General features: G+C 51.2%; 1 protein-coding gene across 1 annotated transcript; it reads right to left on the bottom strand.

Annotated features, from left to right (window-relative positions):
• Window positions 1-2,582: 2,582 nt before the first annotated feature.
• Window positions 2,583-7,113, bottom strand: LOC133279764 (galanin receptor 2b-like). Its single transcript, XM_061473895.1, is given in 6 exon segments — window positions 2,583-3,039; window positions 3,042-3,083; window positions 3,086-3,167; window positions 3,170-3,198; window positions 3,201-3,427; window positions 6,717-7,113. Coding segments are annotated over 6 exon segments (1,065 nt in total). The 5' UTR covers window positions 7,085-7,113; the 3' UTR covers window positions 2,583-2,722.
• Between the last annotated feature and the right edge of the window lie 10,752 nt (window positions 7,114-17,865).

Below are 17,865 nucleotides of genomic sequence, written 5' to 3'. Positions count from 1 at the left end.
AAAGCTTGCTGTTGCGAGTTACCATCAGCTACAATGAAAAATATGTTTCCAGATTGAGCATTTCTTGGCTTCTCACCCTTCTGGGGTGGCTTTTGGTTGAGAGCCTCTGGGTAAGGATGAAGGGGAAAGGAAATAAAACGGGTGTTGTTGTGGGAGTTTACTATTGATCACCCAGTCAGGATGACAACACCAATTAATTATTATAGAAGGAGCTAAGGGATATCTCTCAATCAACTGGCTTTGGTCTTATGGGTGATTTTAACTTCTCAGACATCAACGGGGAATATCACACAGCACATACAAACAGGTCCAGGAAATTTCTGAAGCATGTTGAAGGTAACTTTTTGGTGCAGGTGCTAAGGGAGTCAGCTAGGAAAGGTTCCCCCTAGATGTGTAGTTTGTAAGCAGAGAGAGACTTGTGGGCTCAGTGACTGTGAAGTAGCTGAGTTTCAAATCATCAATAATAGGTGGAAAACTGCCAGCAAATCTTCAACACTGAGGATGGGGAGAGCATACGAAGGGCAGCTGAAGGAGCAAGTTGGTGTCCTGGGTTCAGCAGTAGCAGTCATGTTTTTTTCCTTTGTGTTAACTGGTGCAGTGCTGTGTTTTGACTTCTAGTTTGAGAACAGTGTTGGTGAAGCCGATGTTTTCGGTTGTTGCTAAGTGATGTTTACCCTGACCAAGGACTCTGTGAGGCTCATGCTCTGCCAGGGAGGAGGGGAGGCTGTGAGGAAGCAGAGACGGGGCGCCTGACCCGGGCTAGCCGGGGAGGTATTCCATACCACAGCACGTCATGCCCGGGGTGGGGGGTAACTGGGAGTTACCCGGAAGGACAGGGGCTTCCGGGTGGAACTCGCTTTCTTGGCCGGTGGTATCGTATTCTCTTCTCTTGTTATTTTCCCTTATCATTGTTTTAGCTGATAGTAGCGGTGGTGATTTGTTGCTGGACTGTTCTTGTCTCAACTCGTAGGAGTTGCACTCTCTCGATCCTCCTCCCCGTTCCTCCGGGAGCGGGGAAGGGGAGAGCCCTGGTGCAGGGGGGGGGGAGACGGACACGGACCTTGATTGTTGTCAGCTTGGCACCACTCACTGGGAGTGAGTGAACAAGTTACCTGACTGGGTTTAAACCACGACAGTTGGTCAGGTGCCCTGGCAATCTGCTGTTGAAGGTCATGTGGTCCATGGATGCTGGTCACTTTTTTAAGAGTCATCTCTTAAATTGCACAGGATTCGGCAATCCTGAAGTGTCAGAGGTCATGTACATGGGGCAAAAGGTGCTGATCCCCTCTCTCTGGTAACCAGCAAAAGCACATGAGGAAATAGAGTGAGGCTGGGCATTAGGAAAAGGTTCTTCACTGAGAGGGTGGTTGGTCACTGGAACAGGCTTCCCAGGGAAGTGGTAAAGGCACTAAGCCTGTCAAGAGTTCAAGGAGCATCTGGATGATGCTCTTAGTCGTATAGCTTAGTTTTAGGTAGTCCTGCGAAGAGCAGGAATTTGGACTTGATGATGCTTATGGGTCCCTTCCAACTTGAGATATTTTACGATTCTATGATCTCTAGCTAGAGATCGTGGCCAAATAGCTATTTAGCCATGGAAGCAGGCACTCACATCTAATCAGCCCTGATAAGGGAGATGAGAGTTTTCCTTCCTGAAACTCCAAGGCGTTAAGAGCATGCTTAGATTCTGAGATGAGACTCAGCAGGCCCTGAAAAGCATCTGCTCCACTATGGAGTGTGAGCCTCCTCAATCCCCTGTGCAAAGACTGCTATGCAGGCAGGAGGAGCCATAACCAAACTAACCACTTAACCCTGCTTCTGCCCACTAGCTCCTTGCCTGCTCATGGAACCTCAGAAGCATGGTGGGCAGGTTAAGCTGCTTTTACGCACTGACAATTGACTGCTAACTGTGGAGAAAAATGTCAGCTGTGCACTGACCTGCTCAGGGACCTGTCTGTGTCAGTAAACATGGCTGTGGAGAAAGGAGTTGGGAAACCAGGCAGGGTTTGTCTCTGCAGACTTTGCTCAGTGCTGGTTTTCCTGGTGCATTGTGATTTGCACCAGTTATGAATGTGGCCCCATTGAGGTAGCCCATCCCCACTCCAGATGACTACTGCAGGCCTCACTACTGCCTGAATGAAGAAAACAGATTTATTTGCTCTGGGTTAAAAAAGACATTTCTCTAGTATGCACAACAGCAACATCCCAAACATGCAGAGAGCCCACAGCCCACTCCACATCCCAGGGAAGGACCAAGTCACAGGGAGAACAGCAAAGCCACCACTGCAACCACCAATGGGCTGTGCCAGGCGCTTTCCACACCACCTTTACTTGCCTGGTCCTGCCTGCACTGCCCATCTGCCTTGTCATTCCTGCTGTGGGGGCCAGTCTGACCAGATGGGGCACTAGGAGGCAGAAGTGGCTCTTTGACAACTAACCAGTGTGTCCAGAGAGGTGAGGCCATGAAGACTAGTAGTTTGAGAGTCAACAGAGGAGCTGGAGCTTTACTTCTTGGAGTTCAGATAGTTTGAGGATCAGGGGCAAGTCTGGATCTGTTTCTTCCCTTCCATGCAGCATACTGGTGCATGGGGAGGAAGGATTCAGCCAGAAGCAGCGTATAGCAGTTTTTGGCTTGACTTTCCAGCATCCTCTTCTCACCCAGTGGGAAAGGGTGGCCTGAGGCTGGTGACGCAGCCAAGCTGGAAGATGGTGTGTTGCTTGGCCACTATGAAGTATGAAGGGGCTTGAAAGAACTGGATTGGACTGCCATGGAAGCTTGGTTCAGCTCATGCCCATTATTCTCCTCATGTGTCTGGGACACTCCAGTGGAACCTGCCTCAAATCCAGGCACAGTGTAGGCTGTGTGCATCACATGCACCTTGTTGTGATGCTTTTTCCTCAAGAAAGAGATGAAAATGTTTTTGAAGTCCTTGCGGAAGTGCTAGGAGACCAGGGCATAGACAATGGGGTTGAGGCAGGAACTGGCATAGGCCATGCAGTGGGAAAGCAGGTGGAAGGCATAGGTGGCCTGGTTGAACGGAAGTCTCCATAGTGGTATTGGAGGATGACTGGGTGGTATGGCAGCAGCAGAGACAGAAAAAGATGGTTACAATGATGGTCATCTTGGTTACTTTATGCTTGGCCTTCTTGGACTCTGATATGTCCTCCAGGTGTCCTCCACTGCTGTCCACAGATGCTGTGGATGACATAGCCAAAGGCAAACGTGCTGGTGTCCATGACCTTGCGTCTCCACTTCTCCCAGCCAGGCATGCAGATGTAGCTGGACTCCCACTCAATCAAGTCATAGTAGCTTACTTAGGGCCCAGCAAAGACCACAGAGAGGCCCCAGATCACAGCCATGGCAGCCACTACATTGTGGGGGGTTCGCAGCTCCTGGTAGTGCAGTGGATAGCAGATGGCCAGGTACCTGGAGGGGAGAGGAAAGTAACCAGCACTGAGATTTCAGCCAAGCTCGACTTGGCCACATACACTCCAGGGACAAAAGGGTTTCCTTCATTCTCCTGAAGGTCCCTGAGCAGTGGCCCTACATGTTATCTCACACCTTCTTTGAGATACAGTCCTGGGTAAAGCAGCATTTACCTTTCTAGTAAGAATGCTTCTCCCACAAGGTTAGGCTGGCTTACCCCTCAGTACATGGTGGGGTGGGTTGTGTCACTGAGCTAGGGCCAGAGAGATAGTGTTGTGGAGAGCCTGCACATATCAATTGCTTGGCAGAATTTATGTGGCAGAAAGAGGTCTGAACTGTGGATTCAGGTCCTGAGAGGCTTTACTAGGTGACGGGCACCATGCAGGCTCCTGCCCACAGAGGGCATATTTCCAGCCTTCTCCAACTTTCATACAAGCGTGGCAGGAGGGAGATTTGCTGACTGGAGTTGGGGCTGCTTCCACCTTGGTACCAAAGGGACCAGGTGGGCCCTTGACTTTCGGTACTGTCTACTTTCTAAGACCAGCCCAAAGCAGGCAGTGATGCTCCATCTGCTCCCTCCAGCAACAGTGGCCAGATACAGTGTGATGGCCAGCCCTGCTCCCTTACCTCCAGGCAACACCACAGGGCAATGTCCTGGGTTCAGCAGTAGCAATCATTTTTTCTCCTTCTTGGTAGCTGGTGCAGCACTGTGTTTTTGACTTTTGGCCTGGGAACGGTGCTGATAACACTGACGTTTTTAGTTACTGCTCAAATGTTTGGTCTGGCCAAGGACTTTGTGAGCCTCATGCTCTGCCAGGGAGGAGGGGAAGCTGTGAGGAAAGCAGAGCCAGGACACCTGACCCAAACTGACCAAAGAGGTATTCCATACCACAGCACGTCATGCCCAGGATGTAACTGAGAGTTACCCGGAAGGGTTAGGGCACTGGGGGTTGGATGAAGTATCAGTCAGTGCTTGGTCGGGCTGGGGGGGGTGAGTTATCGGTCAGCTGGTGCTGAGGTGTTGTATTCTCTTCTCTTGTTATTTCCTGTATCATTATTATTATTGGTGGTAGCAGTAGTGATTTGTGTTATACCTTAGTTATTAAACTGTTCTTATTTCAACCCATGGGAGTTGAATTTTTTCCAGTTCTCCTCTCCATCCCTCCGGGAGTAGGGGGAGGGCAAGAAGGGGGGGGGGGGGCGGGGGGGGGGAGTGAGTGAACGAGCTGCATGGCTGGGTTTAAACCACGACAGGCAAAGATATAGATGTCAGCAAGGAGAAAAGATGGCTTGGTGCTTGTGAGTACGAGATGGAGAGGAGCCATCAGCACAGACAGGAGTGCAACTGCCTCAGCCTCAGCCTGCCAGAGTGCTCATTTGATGTACTGTGAGGTCGGCAGAGCATGTAGATAAGACACGTAGCTAGTGTGAAGGGTCATGTGTGACAGAACCCTTCTTTCTTGCTGGTCCTGTCATCCTGAAAGCTGCTGACAGCTCTGCAAGCACAACACAGCACAGCACAGCACAGAAGTGCCTCCAGAAAGGGAGAGAACGCAGGCACTAGCACCTTGCCAAAATGTTCTTTCTTTTTGAGAGAGAGATACTGTCCCTGATTCTGAGCTGGCTGGAGGGGCAGCCTGCACCCATGTCATTTAGGTTACAGGAAAGCATGAGGCTTAGACCATGAGAAATCTCTGGTTTTCCTGGGGATAGCAAGCAAACTGTGTAGCCACTGAAATGCCAGATGATTGGGGTATTTTAGTCGGAGATGCCATGTGACCCCAGACAGGGGATACTGGCATTTCCAGGTGCATGAGTTGCTGAAGTGTCAGATCACTGAGTTTCTGTAGGTGGCACCTGGAAGCAGGACGATCTTGAAAGGGATTGGAAGAGTAGCCCAACCACACTTTTTGCTGGGATTTAACCAGTCACACATATTCCCTGGTACTGAAATTTCCTTCTGCCTGCAGTGCTGTGAACCTCCTCATTGAAGACGGCTGTTTACCCTATCTTGTCTTGGTAGCTTGGAAGCAAGCACAAGGAGCAAGATGGGCTAGGACATGTTCCCTGTAGCAGTCCAGGCTGGAGCTTACCTAATGAGGACCTTTACCTCATCCTGGACCATAAATACAGGCTTAGTCAGAAGTGGGGCAGCTGACACAGTCACCTTAAAGAGCTCCTGTTAACAATATAGGTGGCACTGATCAGTGCCAGAGCATCCTGGGTAACCTCCCAGGAAGGACTTGGCTCATGGTATGGGTGCCTTTCTGTACAGACCGCAGGAGGGCTGGGGGCAAAGGGGGAAGAGGAATTGCAAGATGAGTAGGGTTTGTGCTGGGCTGGAACCCCCAGAGGAATGAGAGATGTGTTTATTGCAGGACTGAGACCTCCAGTATTTATGGGTGTTTATGGATCTCTGGGTATTTATGTGGCTTCTCTTACAGTCCTTTCTGTTTAGAGTCACAGAATGGTTTGGGTTTGAAGCTCATCCAGTTCCAACCCCCTGCCACGGGCAGGGACACCTTCCACTAGATCAGGTTGCTCCAAGCCCCATCCAACCTGGCCTTGAACGCTGCCAGGGATGAGGCAGCCACAGCTTTTCTGGGCACCCTGCCTAAGAGCTCATCTCAGTCTTCTCTCTGTCAGGTTAAAGCCTTTCTTCCTTTTCCTGTCCCTACTTGTCCAAAGCCCCTCTCCAGGTTTCTTGTAGCCTCTTTAAGCACTGGAAGCTTCTCTAAGGTCTCCCCGGAGCCTTCTATTCTCCAGGCTGAACAAGCCCAGCTCTCTCAGCCTGGCTCCAGAGCAGAGCTGCTCCAGCCCTCACAGCATCTCCGTGGCCTTTTCTGGACTCGCTCCAACAGCTCCACATCCTTCTTATGTTGGTGTCTTATTATTACTTTCCTGCCTGCACATCATGCTTTTCTGAAATGGTGGCTATTTCCCTCTGAGTGGCATCTCTTAACACAGAGCTAGGTGACACCCAGTGGGAGTTTGTGGCACAGTGGGGAGCTGATCTTGTGTCTCCAGGGCTTTAACCACAAGGCAGGTCTCTCCAGCAGAAAGCCAGACAGGAGCAGACCCAGCCTTGTACTCCAGAGATCTGGAAGTGCTGCTTGGGGGTTGCTAGGGGAAGGGGGTCACACCAGGTCCTCAGACTGCCTTTGGCAATGATCATTACCAGTGGGGTTTGAACCATCTTCCTAGTAGTAGAGAGCCACAATATTCCCATGCCCTCACTCAATCCAGCTTCTCAGACTGCCCTCCTTCCCCAGCCCAAGGGCATCTTTAACTGTCCACAGAGATGGCAGTCAGGGTAAAGCTGCTAGCATACATGGTGAGGTAGATGAAGAAGTGGACAGCCTTACAAATGAAGGAGCCAAAGACACAGCCCTGAAGGAAGTAGACAGTGGCCTGGAAAGGCATGCAGAAGACAATGAAGAAGTCAGCCAGGCTGAGGTTGAAGATGAAGAGGTTGGTAGTGTTGTGGCCCACTTGCCCGTTGCGCAGCAGCACTGCCAGCACTAGGCTACTGACCACTGTGCCCAGGAGCAAGATGAGAAAGAAGACCACAGGGACAATGACCCTGGCAGTGCTGAACTGGTAAATGTCAGAGGAGTTCCAGTACACAGCCAGGCTCTTGAAGTCCTCGTGCTCCATCATCCTGTGTCATTATGAGATGCTGGAGCATGAGGCAACACAGGGAAAGATGTGAGAGACTGGAGAAACACTGCTTAGCCTGTTAGTTTGGCTGATGGGCCTGTTGGCTCACTGGAGACACAGAGACCCATTTTCAGCTCTGTGACCCACATGCTTCTCAGCAGGTTCCCCTGGACACTGTTGGCCTGTAGGACAGGTAGCGTAGGTTGGGAGTAAGGTGTTCCCTGCTCCCCCATTCTGGCCCTTGCCCCACAGCCCATGTTCAGATGCTGCCTTGGACTGATGATGCTGTAGGTGAGGTATAAGGGAGAGGAGAGGATGGCATCTGTCCCCAGCTTCCTCCTCTGTGGGAGAATGGAGTTCTGTTCTGCTGATTAAATTCTGCCAGTGGGTTTCCAGCCCCAAACCAATCATCTGGACAGGCCAAGATGCTTGCTCTCCTGATACTGACATGCAGAGTTTATCCTCCACTCCCAGGTCTTTTGGTACCTGCTCCTAGAATAAACCTGGCACACTAGGCAGAGAGCAGGAAATACTTTTGGCAGTTACAGCTATTACACAGCTCCATGTTGTGCCCAGGAGGAGGACAGTATGATGGGACCATTCCTGCTTTGGTTTCAGTAACCCAGATATATATTCCTTTCTATGTTTCACAGGGCAGCTCTCCTGAGTACATGAACTTTTTGTATAATTTCCCTGACTCCCAACATAAGAATTTCAACTGCAGGCAGAAGGTGAGATTATGCGTGGAAACATTAGTTTCTCTGTCACAGGCATAGAAATCTGTCTGCATGTTTCTGAGTTCTGGAGCTGGAGGAATGTCATGTACAGATACAGGTACAGCTTCCCTTGAATAAAAGGGATTCTTACCCCTGTGAGGTGTTTGCAGGGATGTGCTGTGGCCCAGGAAGGTGGCCCAAGGCCATTTCACCGTGAGTATGGACATAGCACAGTCTGTGCAAGAAACCGACCTCTTAGCTGTGCATTCTCTTTCAGGCTGGGGAATTAGCAAGTGCTAACCCTACCCCCTGACCCTAACTAACTCTGACCCTAACTGTAACCCTAACCACTAACCCCTAACCCTAGCCCTAGCCGCTAACCTAACCCTAACCCAAGTGCTCCCTGGGAAGCCCTGGCAGTGAGTGCCTGAAGCAGAAGCTCTGCAAAGGGCATGTGACCATGGGTTGCTGGCTGCAAGTGTTCCTGGTATCGGAGCAGATCTCAGAACGCCAGTAAACTGCCTGGAGTCACACCAAGCCAAGTTCAATCCTACAACAGCTGTAATGAGACCATTCCCATACAGTTGCAGGTATTCCCAGAGGCCATTGCCGAAGTCTTATAGAGTCTAAGAAGCAGGATGTGATCTTCAGGTTGGCCTGTTGTGCACTGGCCAACAGTTGTACAAGTCAAATACCTCACTTGACATGGCAGCATCTCCTCTGTCTGGGCAGCAAGAAGTTCATGCTACAGACTGGGAGTTGGATTCTGATATCTGGGACCCAAAAGGTCACTGCATCTCATTTGTGAATATAGAGATTGCTCCAATAGCACCTACTCGTCCCAAAGCAGAAAGGATTTCACAAGGACAGTTTCAGTTGCTCTGCATGTGAAATGCAGAAATTTTATTTCTCACTTAGACTTTTTTTTTTAAGTAACCTTGACTTACATGAATGCTGCTTATGTGGCAGAGAGATGAGCTTTCCTCTGAAAAGCTGGAATGGCCAGTACTGAAGTGGCCATGCTACTTATTTTTGCTAGCTCTGCTTTGGTGCAGAGCTGGAGATAATGGGCAAGCAGTTCCTCACACCAGTGCTTGAGATAATGGATCGTGGGGTCTTACCTCAGCTCCTGTCACTCATGTGCGAGGAGGGGCTGTATGTTGTGACAGGGCATTGGATGGTTGCCCAGCAGCTACGGGCACAAGGGTAACTGGAGAGGAGAACGCACCCCCCAAGAGAAAGGGCCTGGCCTTGCAAACTGCCCAGGCTCCCAGTGCTTGGGCACGGTTCTGCATCAACAAACCCTTAAGGAAGCAGTGGAGCTGCAAGAGTCCTGGTGAGTTGGGCCCTTCGCCCCACATGGGTGTCCAGGGCAGGGGGGGGGCCTCTGCAACACCCCGAGGAATGTGGCAATGGGGGGGGGAGGGGATGTGCAGCAAGCAGTGTGACAGGGGATCCCAGTCTATACCTGGTGGGGGGGGGTGGGGGTGGTGTATGTTTGGAAGAGGACCACCCCATGTGGCCAGGAGGTTTGTAACTTGTCCAATCGAGGCCTGTTGCCTGCAGCCAACAGCAAAGGAAGAAGGAAACAGGGACACCAGAACCTATGGTGATGGAGGTTGCAGAAGCACAAGGAGAGAGCCAGTGCCATCCCCTGCCATGCCAGCATGCCCCCACCCCTTCCTCCTGGGGACCCCTGAGAGGACCGCATGAGAGGCCCAAAGAAGCCTAAGCAAGCAAGAGAAGAAGAAGCTGGAAATCACTGAGTTAATGAGAACTGTGGAGTGTTGGCAAGCTTTTGAGGTCAAGTTCTCACACCTGTGCTAAACCAATTATATGTTAGTCACTAAGGGTCTTCAAGACATGCATCCAATCATAATATGCCAAATCACCGTAAGTGCATGTAAGAAAGAGTATATAAGGAGTTAAGGCTTTTGTCCTGGGTTCAGCAGTAGCAGTCATTTTTTCTCCTTCTTGGTAGCTGGTGCAGTGCAGTGTTTTGACTTTCAGCTCGGGAACAGAGCTGATAAAAGGATGTTTTGGTTTGGCCAAGGACTTTGTGAGCCTCATGCTCTGCCAGGGAGGAGGGGAAGCCAGGAGGAAGCAGAGACAGGACACCTGACCCAAACTGACCAAAGAGGTATTCCATACCACAGCACGTCATGCCCAGGATGTAACTGGGAGTTAGCCGGAAGGGCTGGGAGACTGCAGGGTTGGAGGAGGTATCGGTCGGTGCTTGGTCAGGGCTGGGGGGGGCAAGTTATCGGTCGGCTGGTGCTGAGGTGTTGTATTCTGTTCCCTTGTTATTTCCTTTATCATTATTATCACTGGTGGCAGCAGTAGTGATTTGTGTTATACCTTAGTTACTAAACTGTTCTTATCTCAACCCGTGGGAGTTGCATTCTTTTCGATTCTCCTCTCCGTCCCTCCGGGAGCAGGGGGAGGGTAAGAAAGGGGGGAAAGTGAGTGAACGAGTTACCTGACTGGGTTTAAACCACGACAGTTCTTTTTGGCGCCCAACGTGGGGCACGAAGGGTTGAGATAACGACAGATCTGACTGGATTAATAGTCACTCGTCACAATGCTGATTTATTGGCTCTCAAAGTTGTTCTTGTTGATCTCACAGCTTCAGACCGTTGTAACTTACTTAGAGCCGGTATTCGCTGTGTTAGTGTTTATCAAGTGTGGGGCCTGGGCTAAGGTTCTTGTCTCACTGTGCTTTATGGCAATGGCTTGTAATACGGGCGGGCTCCAGCAGCAGGGCGGGACGGACGTGGCCGTGGACTTGTACCTGGCCGTCCGGCTGCTCTTCACCGTCGTGGCCCTCACCCTACTCTCCATCTTCGTGAGGCTGCGGGGAACTGAGGGGGAGCGGTCCCGGGAGCCGGCGGCTGCTGAAGCGGCCCGGGAGAGCGGCCCCGGGGACCAAGCGGCGGCGGGAGCGGGGCCGGAGGCCGCCAGGGGACGGCTGCTGGTGGAGGAGGTCGGGGAGGTCGAGGAGCGGAAGGAAGCGGCTGCCGAGCAGCGGGAGAAGGCGGCGGAGGAGCCGAGCCCGGCGGAGGAGCCGAGCCCCGCGGAAGAGCCGAGCCCCGCGGAGGAGCCGAGCCCTGCGACGGCCGAGAGCATTCCCCGGAAGCCGCCCGCCGAGCCCCAGGAGGATGCAGGAGACCACGCAGCACTTCCCAGCAAGGCAGAGGAGGAAGATCTGGACTCCGGAAAAGAGAAGCTGGTGGTGGGAGAGCCGTCAAGCACAGCAGCTACACCAGCCCCAGTGACAAGTACAGCAGCATCGTTTGAGAGTTCTGAAGGCTCTGAATGGCCTTTGGGTATCCTTGGGACCTGCCTGCTGATTGTGATGGGGATCAGCATGTTGGCACACACACACACTGTGTTCTACCCACAACCATTTTGCCTGATCTCAAAAGTTAAGCAGAGTCAGGTTTGGGTCTTGTCTGGGGTTAGACAACAATATAGGGGGACCAAGAGATTTTCCCCAAGGCTGGAGAGTCATGAGTGGCAGGGTGTGTGGGACAGTATGGGCAAGTATCTAGTCCGCTGGGCCCCTCCAGTGCTTTGGAAGCGTAGGAGATGGAAGGCAGCTGTATGGAGTCCCCAGCAACAAGCTGCAGAAACTGCTTAAGGGGACAGTGAATTATTTTAAGCCTGGTGGGCCCATGGCACTTCAGGCCATCAGAGCAGAGATGCAACACAGAGATGGACTCATGATCGAGGGGTGGACTTAACAATGGACACTATTGCCCTAGTTATTCACGAGTGTGAACACTGCACACAGTCTCTCCTGCTCTGGAAGACTGTTACAAGAGATGGAGCCTGTCATCATGGACCAGATGGACTCAGCAGCTTTATAGGGACTGGTCCATGCACTAAGATAAGAGTGATGGTATATTGAAAATGTGGGAACTGAGCATGACGTGAATGGTATGGAATAAGGGGTGGATAATGTCCTGGGTTCAGCAGTAGCAGTCATTTTTTCTCCTTCTTGGTAGCTGGTGCAGTGCAGTGTTTTGACTTTCAGCTCGGGAACAGAGCTGATAAAAGGATGTTTTGGTTTGGCCAAGGACTTTGTGAGCCTCATGCTCTGCCAGGGAGGAGGGGAAGCCAGGAGGAAGCAGAGACAGGACACCTGACCCAAACTGACCAAAGAGGTATTCCATACCACAGCACGTCATGCCCAGGATGTAACTGGGAGTTAGCCGGAAGGGCTGGGAGACTGCAGGGTTGGAGGAGGTATCGGTCGGTGCTTGGTCAGGGCTGGGGGGGGCAAGTTATCGGTCGGCTGGTGCTGAGGTGTTGTATTCTGTTCCCTTGTTATTTCCTTTATCATTATTATCACTGGTGGCAGCAGTAGTGATTTGTGTTATACCTTAGTTACTAAACTGTTCTTATCTCAACCCGTGGGAGTTGCATTCTTTTCGATTCTCCTCTCCGTCCCTCCGGGAGCAGGGGGAGGGTAAGAAAGGGGGGAAAGTGAGTGAACGAGTTACCTGACTGGGTTTAAACCACGACAGCTTTGTAATAAATTTGGCAATCACTTGATCACATTGATCGTCTCTGTGTTGTCCGTGACTCCTGCGTCAACGAGTGGCGCCCAAACAGGGACCCTCCGATCGGTAACTCGACAAAGACGAGTTTGAAGGTCCGACGAAAAGGAGGGGGCGGAGAGCCGGCCGAAATTCAGCTCTGCCCCGGCGCTGGGAAGTCAGACGTCTGCAAAACTTTGGGAATCTCGCCCTGATGAGGTGAGTGGCTGGGGAGGAGGTGGGGCACTTGCTATCCAAAGAGGAACAGGCAGTGGTGAAGCTCCTCCAACACATTCTCTCTAAGAGAGGACTGCAATATGATAGTGCCGCCTTACAGAGGCTGTTAAAGTGGTCCCCTCATCGCGAGGTTAGTAAAGGGACCAAAGATGCACAGAAACACTGTACGCTTTGGAGATTGGTGTTCGAGACTTTGAAAGAGATGAAATTGGAAAGGGCGGCGGTAGCTTCCGTATTTGCCGCCACAGCTCCAGAAGGTGCTGTCTCCCCTAACCCCCATCATAGTGCTGCGGCTATGACTTTTGCACCTCCTGTGGTACCTGGAACGGCGCCGAAAAAATCAGCGCCCCGAGCCGATGAAAGCAAGAGCCAGGTCCGCAGATGGCCACATACCGAACGAGAGACATCTGACAAGAAAGACATGGCTGCGAACAACGGAGACCCTGAGTTCTACCCAGGATCAGACCTCGACTGCCCTGAATTCGAGCCAGATTTATATCCTCTGCTTCCAGACTCTGACTCTTCGTCTCCTGGGTCGGTCTGCTCAGCCCATCAGCAACTACTCGCTGGCCTTGGAGACGCTCAGCTGCAACAATTGATGAAAAAGCTTGACGCCCTCGAGACTCGGATTGAGACATCTCTATCGGTGCCACCACCTTATCCTCTGCAAAACCGCTTCCTTAAAGAAGGCAAACAGCGGGAGGGGGTGGGAGAGGTATCGGGGGGGGGGGGGGGGGGCACAAATCCTATGCACTGTTGGCGCGGGTTAATCAAAGATGCAATTATTACAGGTGAATTTTTTGCAATGGGCCTCTCTGCATATGTTTACTACACAGCAGGGGGTTAAAGAGTGGGAAGCTTTTGATCTCAAAATAGTTAAGGAGGCCTGACAAGCAGTGACCACATATGGGTTAAAATCCTCTTATACCCAAGCTGCATATGTTATGATTTTTTTTGCGATTGACAGGAGACTGTAATGACTCCCCTGCTATAATACATGGTGTTCTGGGTTCAGCAGTAGCAGTCTTTTTTCTTTCTTGGTAGCTGGTGCAGTGCAGCGTTTTGACTTTCGGCCTGGGAACAGAGCTGATAGCGATGTTTTGGTATGGCCAAGGACTTTGTGAGCCTCATGCTCTGCCACGGAGGAGGGGAAGTCGGGAGGAAGCAGAGACAGGACACCTGACCCAAGCTAGCCAAAGAGGTATTCCATACCACAGCACGTCATGCCTGGGGGGATGTTAGCCAGAAGGGCTGGGAGACGGCAGGGTTGGAGGAGGCATCGGTCAGAGCATGGTCGGGCTGGTGGGGGGGCAAGTTATCGGTCGGCTGGTGGTGAGATGTCGTATTCTCTTCCCTTGTTATTTCCTTTATCGTTGTTATTACTGGTGGTAGCAGTAGTGATTTGCGTCATACCTTAGTTACTAAACTGTTCTTATCTCAGCCCGTGGGAGTTGCATTCTTTTTGATTCTCCTCTCTGTCCCTCTGGTAGTAGGGGGAGGGAAATAAGGGGGGGAGTGAGTGAACGAGTTACCTGACTGGGTTTAAGCCACAACTGTTCTTTTTGGCGCCCAACGTGGGGCATTTGGGGTTGAGATAACAACAGATCTGACCGGATTAATAGTCACTCATCACAATGCTGATTTATTGGCTCTCAGAGTTGTTCCTCTTGATCTCACATCTTCATAATGCTGTAACTTACTTAGAGTAGGTATTTGCTGTGTTAGTGTTTATCAAGTGTGGGGCTTGGGCTAAGGTTCTTGTGTCACTGTGCTTTACGGCAATGACTTGTAATACGGGCGGGCTCCAGCAGGAGGGCGGGACGGACGTGGCCGTGGACTTGTACCTGGCCGTCCGGCTGCTCTTCACCGTCCTGGCCCTCGCCCTTGCCTCCCTCTTGGTGAGGCCGCGGGGAGACGAGGAGGAGCGGCCCCAGACGCCGCCGGCTGCTGAAGCGGCCCCTTTATAGATATTGCTGGCCACTTCTTCCAACATAGGCTGGCCACCTGTGTCGGAATGAGCGTGCATTTTGGTAAGTATAAAAGCGCAAGCCTCATACGATGTGGGGGAGGCAGAGCCTATGTGGGGACGCCCGCTAAGGATGAGCCTGCCACCTCGCACTGCAATGATGCTTCTCGGCGCTGGTTTCCTGTTAGTCTCCACAGGATCCTTGTGCCACGTTCTGTACGTGGGACTGTAGTGGGAGTAATGATTGTCTGGATTTTGTGCTTCAAACATTGTAGTTGTGTGGAGTGTGCTTGTGGGATCCCATACGTGTGTGTGTGTTGAGGGCAGACGGTGTTCTGTGTATTTTTTGTTGTTGAGTTCATGTAAAAGTTTTTAACCGGTAACAGTTTAACATTTCGGGCAAGAAAGTGTTAAATGCAAAAGTGCGGTTGCCGGCAGGTATTTATGGTTGCTGCTGAAGCAGGCAGGCAGCTGTAGCTGCTGCCAAGCAGGCCGGCGTTTGTAGCTGTGCAAAGCAGGGTGAGCGACTTTGGGGAAAAAAAAAAAAAAAATGCTGACCTCCGATTCAGCTCCCGGTGCTCCACCGGCGGAACGGCCAGGATGGATGCCAGAGCCGAGGCGTGAAGGAAAAAAAACCAAACAACAAAACAAACAAAAAAAAACCCAACAAACCAAACCAAAACAAACAAAACCCAACCTCTCAGTCTATTGAGGTATTGAGGCAGTTTGTAGAGACACCACAGACAAAGCCTAAAGAGCACCTGCGACACAGTGGGTGCATGGTAGGAGCCTTGCTTAGTATGTTTAAGGTAACCTGGGGGTGAATCCAAGACTTGCAGGAATAGATAGATCGGTTGAAATAAGAACTGCTAACTGAAAAAGCGAGAGGGGTAGTGCAAGCACAAGCTTTATAAGCCGTCACCTAAGCAGCATCAGGGTGGCAGAAAAAAAAAAAAAAAAGAAAAAAAGAGGCAATGATGCAGCAAACTCCTCAACTGTTAACAATGTGCAGTTTAACCTGTCTGCTTCTCAAGAACTGATAACCTGGAGGAGGGGCTATATTTGTGTCCTCCTGCCTACGGGTCCATGGCGACTGCCTGCAAAGTTCGTCAAGCCTTGCCATGAGCTGGACAGACGAATGGAAAAACCTGATGCCTTAGCTACAGGAGCTGACCATGAATACCCCAAGCAGAATGAGATAGAGGAAGAGAAAAACGAATGATTGCAAAACATCACTTGGGGGCAATTGAAAAGTAACATCCTGAATATGTGTGCTTGTAAAGTAGCTATTATTAGAGGCTGTGATTTTGTGTATAAAACCACCTGTATTTACTAGCCAGTTGCTAATAAGAAACTACACCTTGTATTGTATAGATTTGTCACTTGTAAAAGAGATGTTAGAGTATGGAAATTTGCAGTAGCTGCTAGAAAATGCTAAGACAAAAGCTGGAAAGATTCTAATACGATGGTAGTGTTATAAAGCAGGTGATGGAACAAATTAAGAGGGTGGGAGAATTCCACTGGTAAGAAATTTCTTTGGCTAGTCCCTCACTGCCATCAGCATCTTCAACATGCTGCTGCACCCTGTAATAGTTACTCTGCTAATGTAAATTTGTGTGTGCCTTGCTGTAGTAGCGACTTGTTACCTGATGAAGCAGGCGAAACTCTGCATTGACAGCAAGGTGCAAGGACTGAGGCTGACAAAATGCCTGCTACCGCAGTCAAGCGCAAGACTGGGTTGGCCTCTGTGTTTGCCACCAAGAAGAACATTTAGCTCCGCTGTTGGCTGCAACCCAGCAGGCGTGGAGCGGTGGGGACACATGCCACGCCAGACCTTGATGTGAAGGATGGCCTCCCCTGTTATCAGAGAGCCATTCAGCAGAAAAAAGGGGCAGGCCCAGCAGCCTGTAGTTGGCATATGTTGGAGATATAATCTAGCCCAAATCCCCTGCTCAAGTAGGGTCACCCAAAACATATATAAAACAAAAAGGGGGAGATGTGGAGACAGTGTTCTCACGGGAGAATGCATAATTAATACATAAATTCTGAAAAATCCTGAAAGATACAGCAAGGCAATGAGAGGCCCAAAGAAGCTTAAGCAAGCAAGATAAGAAGAAGAAGCTGGAATTCACTGAGTTAATGAGAACTGTGGACTGTTGGCAAGCTTTCGAGGTCAAGTTCTCACACCTGTGCTAAACCAATTATATGTTAGTCACTAAGGGTCTGCAAGACATGTATCCAATCATAATATACCAAATCACTGTAAGAAGTGCATGTAAGAAATAGTATATAAGGAGTTAAGGCTTTATAATAAATTTGGCAATTGCTTGATCACATTCATCATCTCTGCGCTGTCCGTGACTCCTGCGTCAACACTGCTGCTTGCTCCGCTGCTCTCGGAGCAACTGAGAGACCCCATTCCTTTGGGGAGCCTGCAGCACAAGTGTCTGCCCAGGTTAGAACAGAGGCCAGTCTTTATTTCTCCCCTTCCCAGGCGGTCGCTTTCCCCTGGCCAGATGCTAGATTCAAATGCGGGGCTAGGTACTGCAGCCCAGTGCTGCGGCGCCCACACTGTGACCGTCTGTGCACATGTGTGCATGCACATGTGTGTGAGCGTCTGCTGGGAGGGCATGTGCAGCCCGGCTTCTGTTCGGTCCTAGGGTGGGAGCTATGGCAGTTGCTCCCACCCCAGACTCCCAATTGTTCCCAAGGAACAGGCAAACCCCACAGGGAGACTCTGACAGACGGTACCATTGCTCCTGTTTGTACACCAGCAGTGACGCCCCATTTCCCTGGTGGCTATGGCTGGGCCCCACCTCAACTCCTGGAACCGGCCCCAGGGAGGTGATGTCACTATGGGCCTGTGACAGTGACATGGGTACAAAGCTGGGCTGCTGCCGGAGGTGGGGCAGTATCTGGAGAAGAACCTCGGTGCTGCTGGGCAGGAGCTCAGAGAGCAATTGCCAACAACCTGTCCTGTGTCCCCCCTGCAGTGGAAGGGCGCAAGCGCAGGAGAAGAGGATCTGTGACTGACATTCCCCTGGCTGTGCCCCTCAAACCCTCTTAGTTCCCAACACAGGGGTGCAGCCATGCAGGCAGAAGAGGAGCAGGGAGATCTCTGTGTGCTGCAGGAGCGCCTGGCACAGTGTTCTGCAGAGGCACAAAGGCACAAGAAGCTGCTGGGGTTTGTGGTAGGTGTGGAGTGGTCCCCTTGTCCCCAGGGCTGGGGCTGCGAGATCTGAGCCTCTGACCCTTCCTCTCTCCATGCAGGAGAAGAAGCAGCAGTATCTGTGGGAAATCGTGGAGCAGCTCAGCATGGAG

The sequence above is a fragment of the Pezoporus flaviventris genome, unplaced genomic scaffold, assembly GCF_033815535.1.
Source record: "Pezoporus flaviventris isolate CSIRO_AGI_PZ_B2104156 unplaced genomic scaffold, CSIRO_AGI_Pfla_v1 ptg000078l, whole genome shotgun sequence".
Classification (NCBI taxonomy): domain Eukaryota; kingdom Metazoa; phylum Chordata; class Aves; order Psittaciformes; family Psittacidae; genus Pezoporus; species Pezoporus flaviventris.
This window is presented reverse-complemented; position numbering and strand designations above follow the sequence as displayed.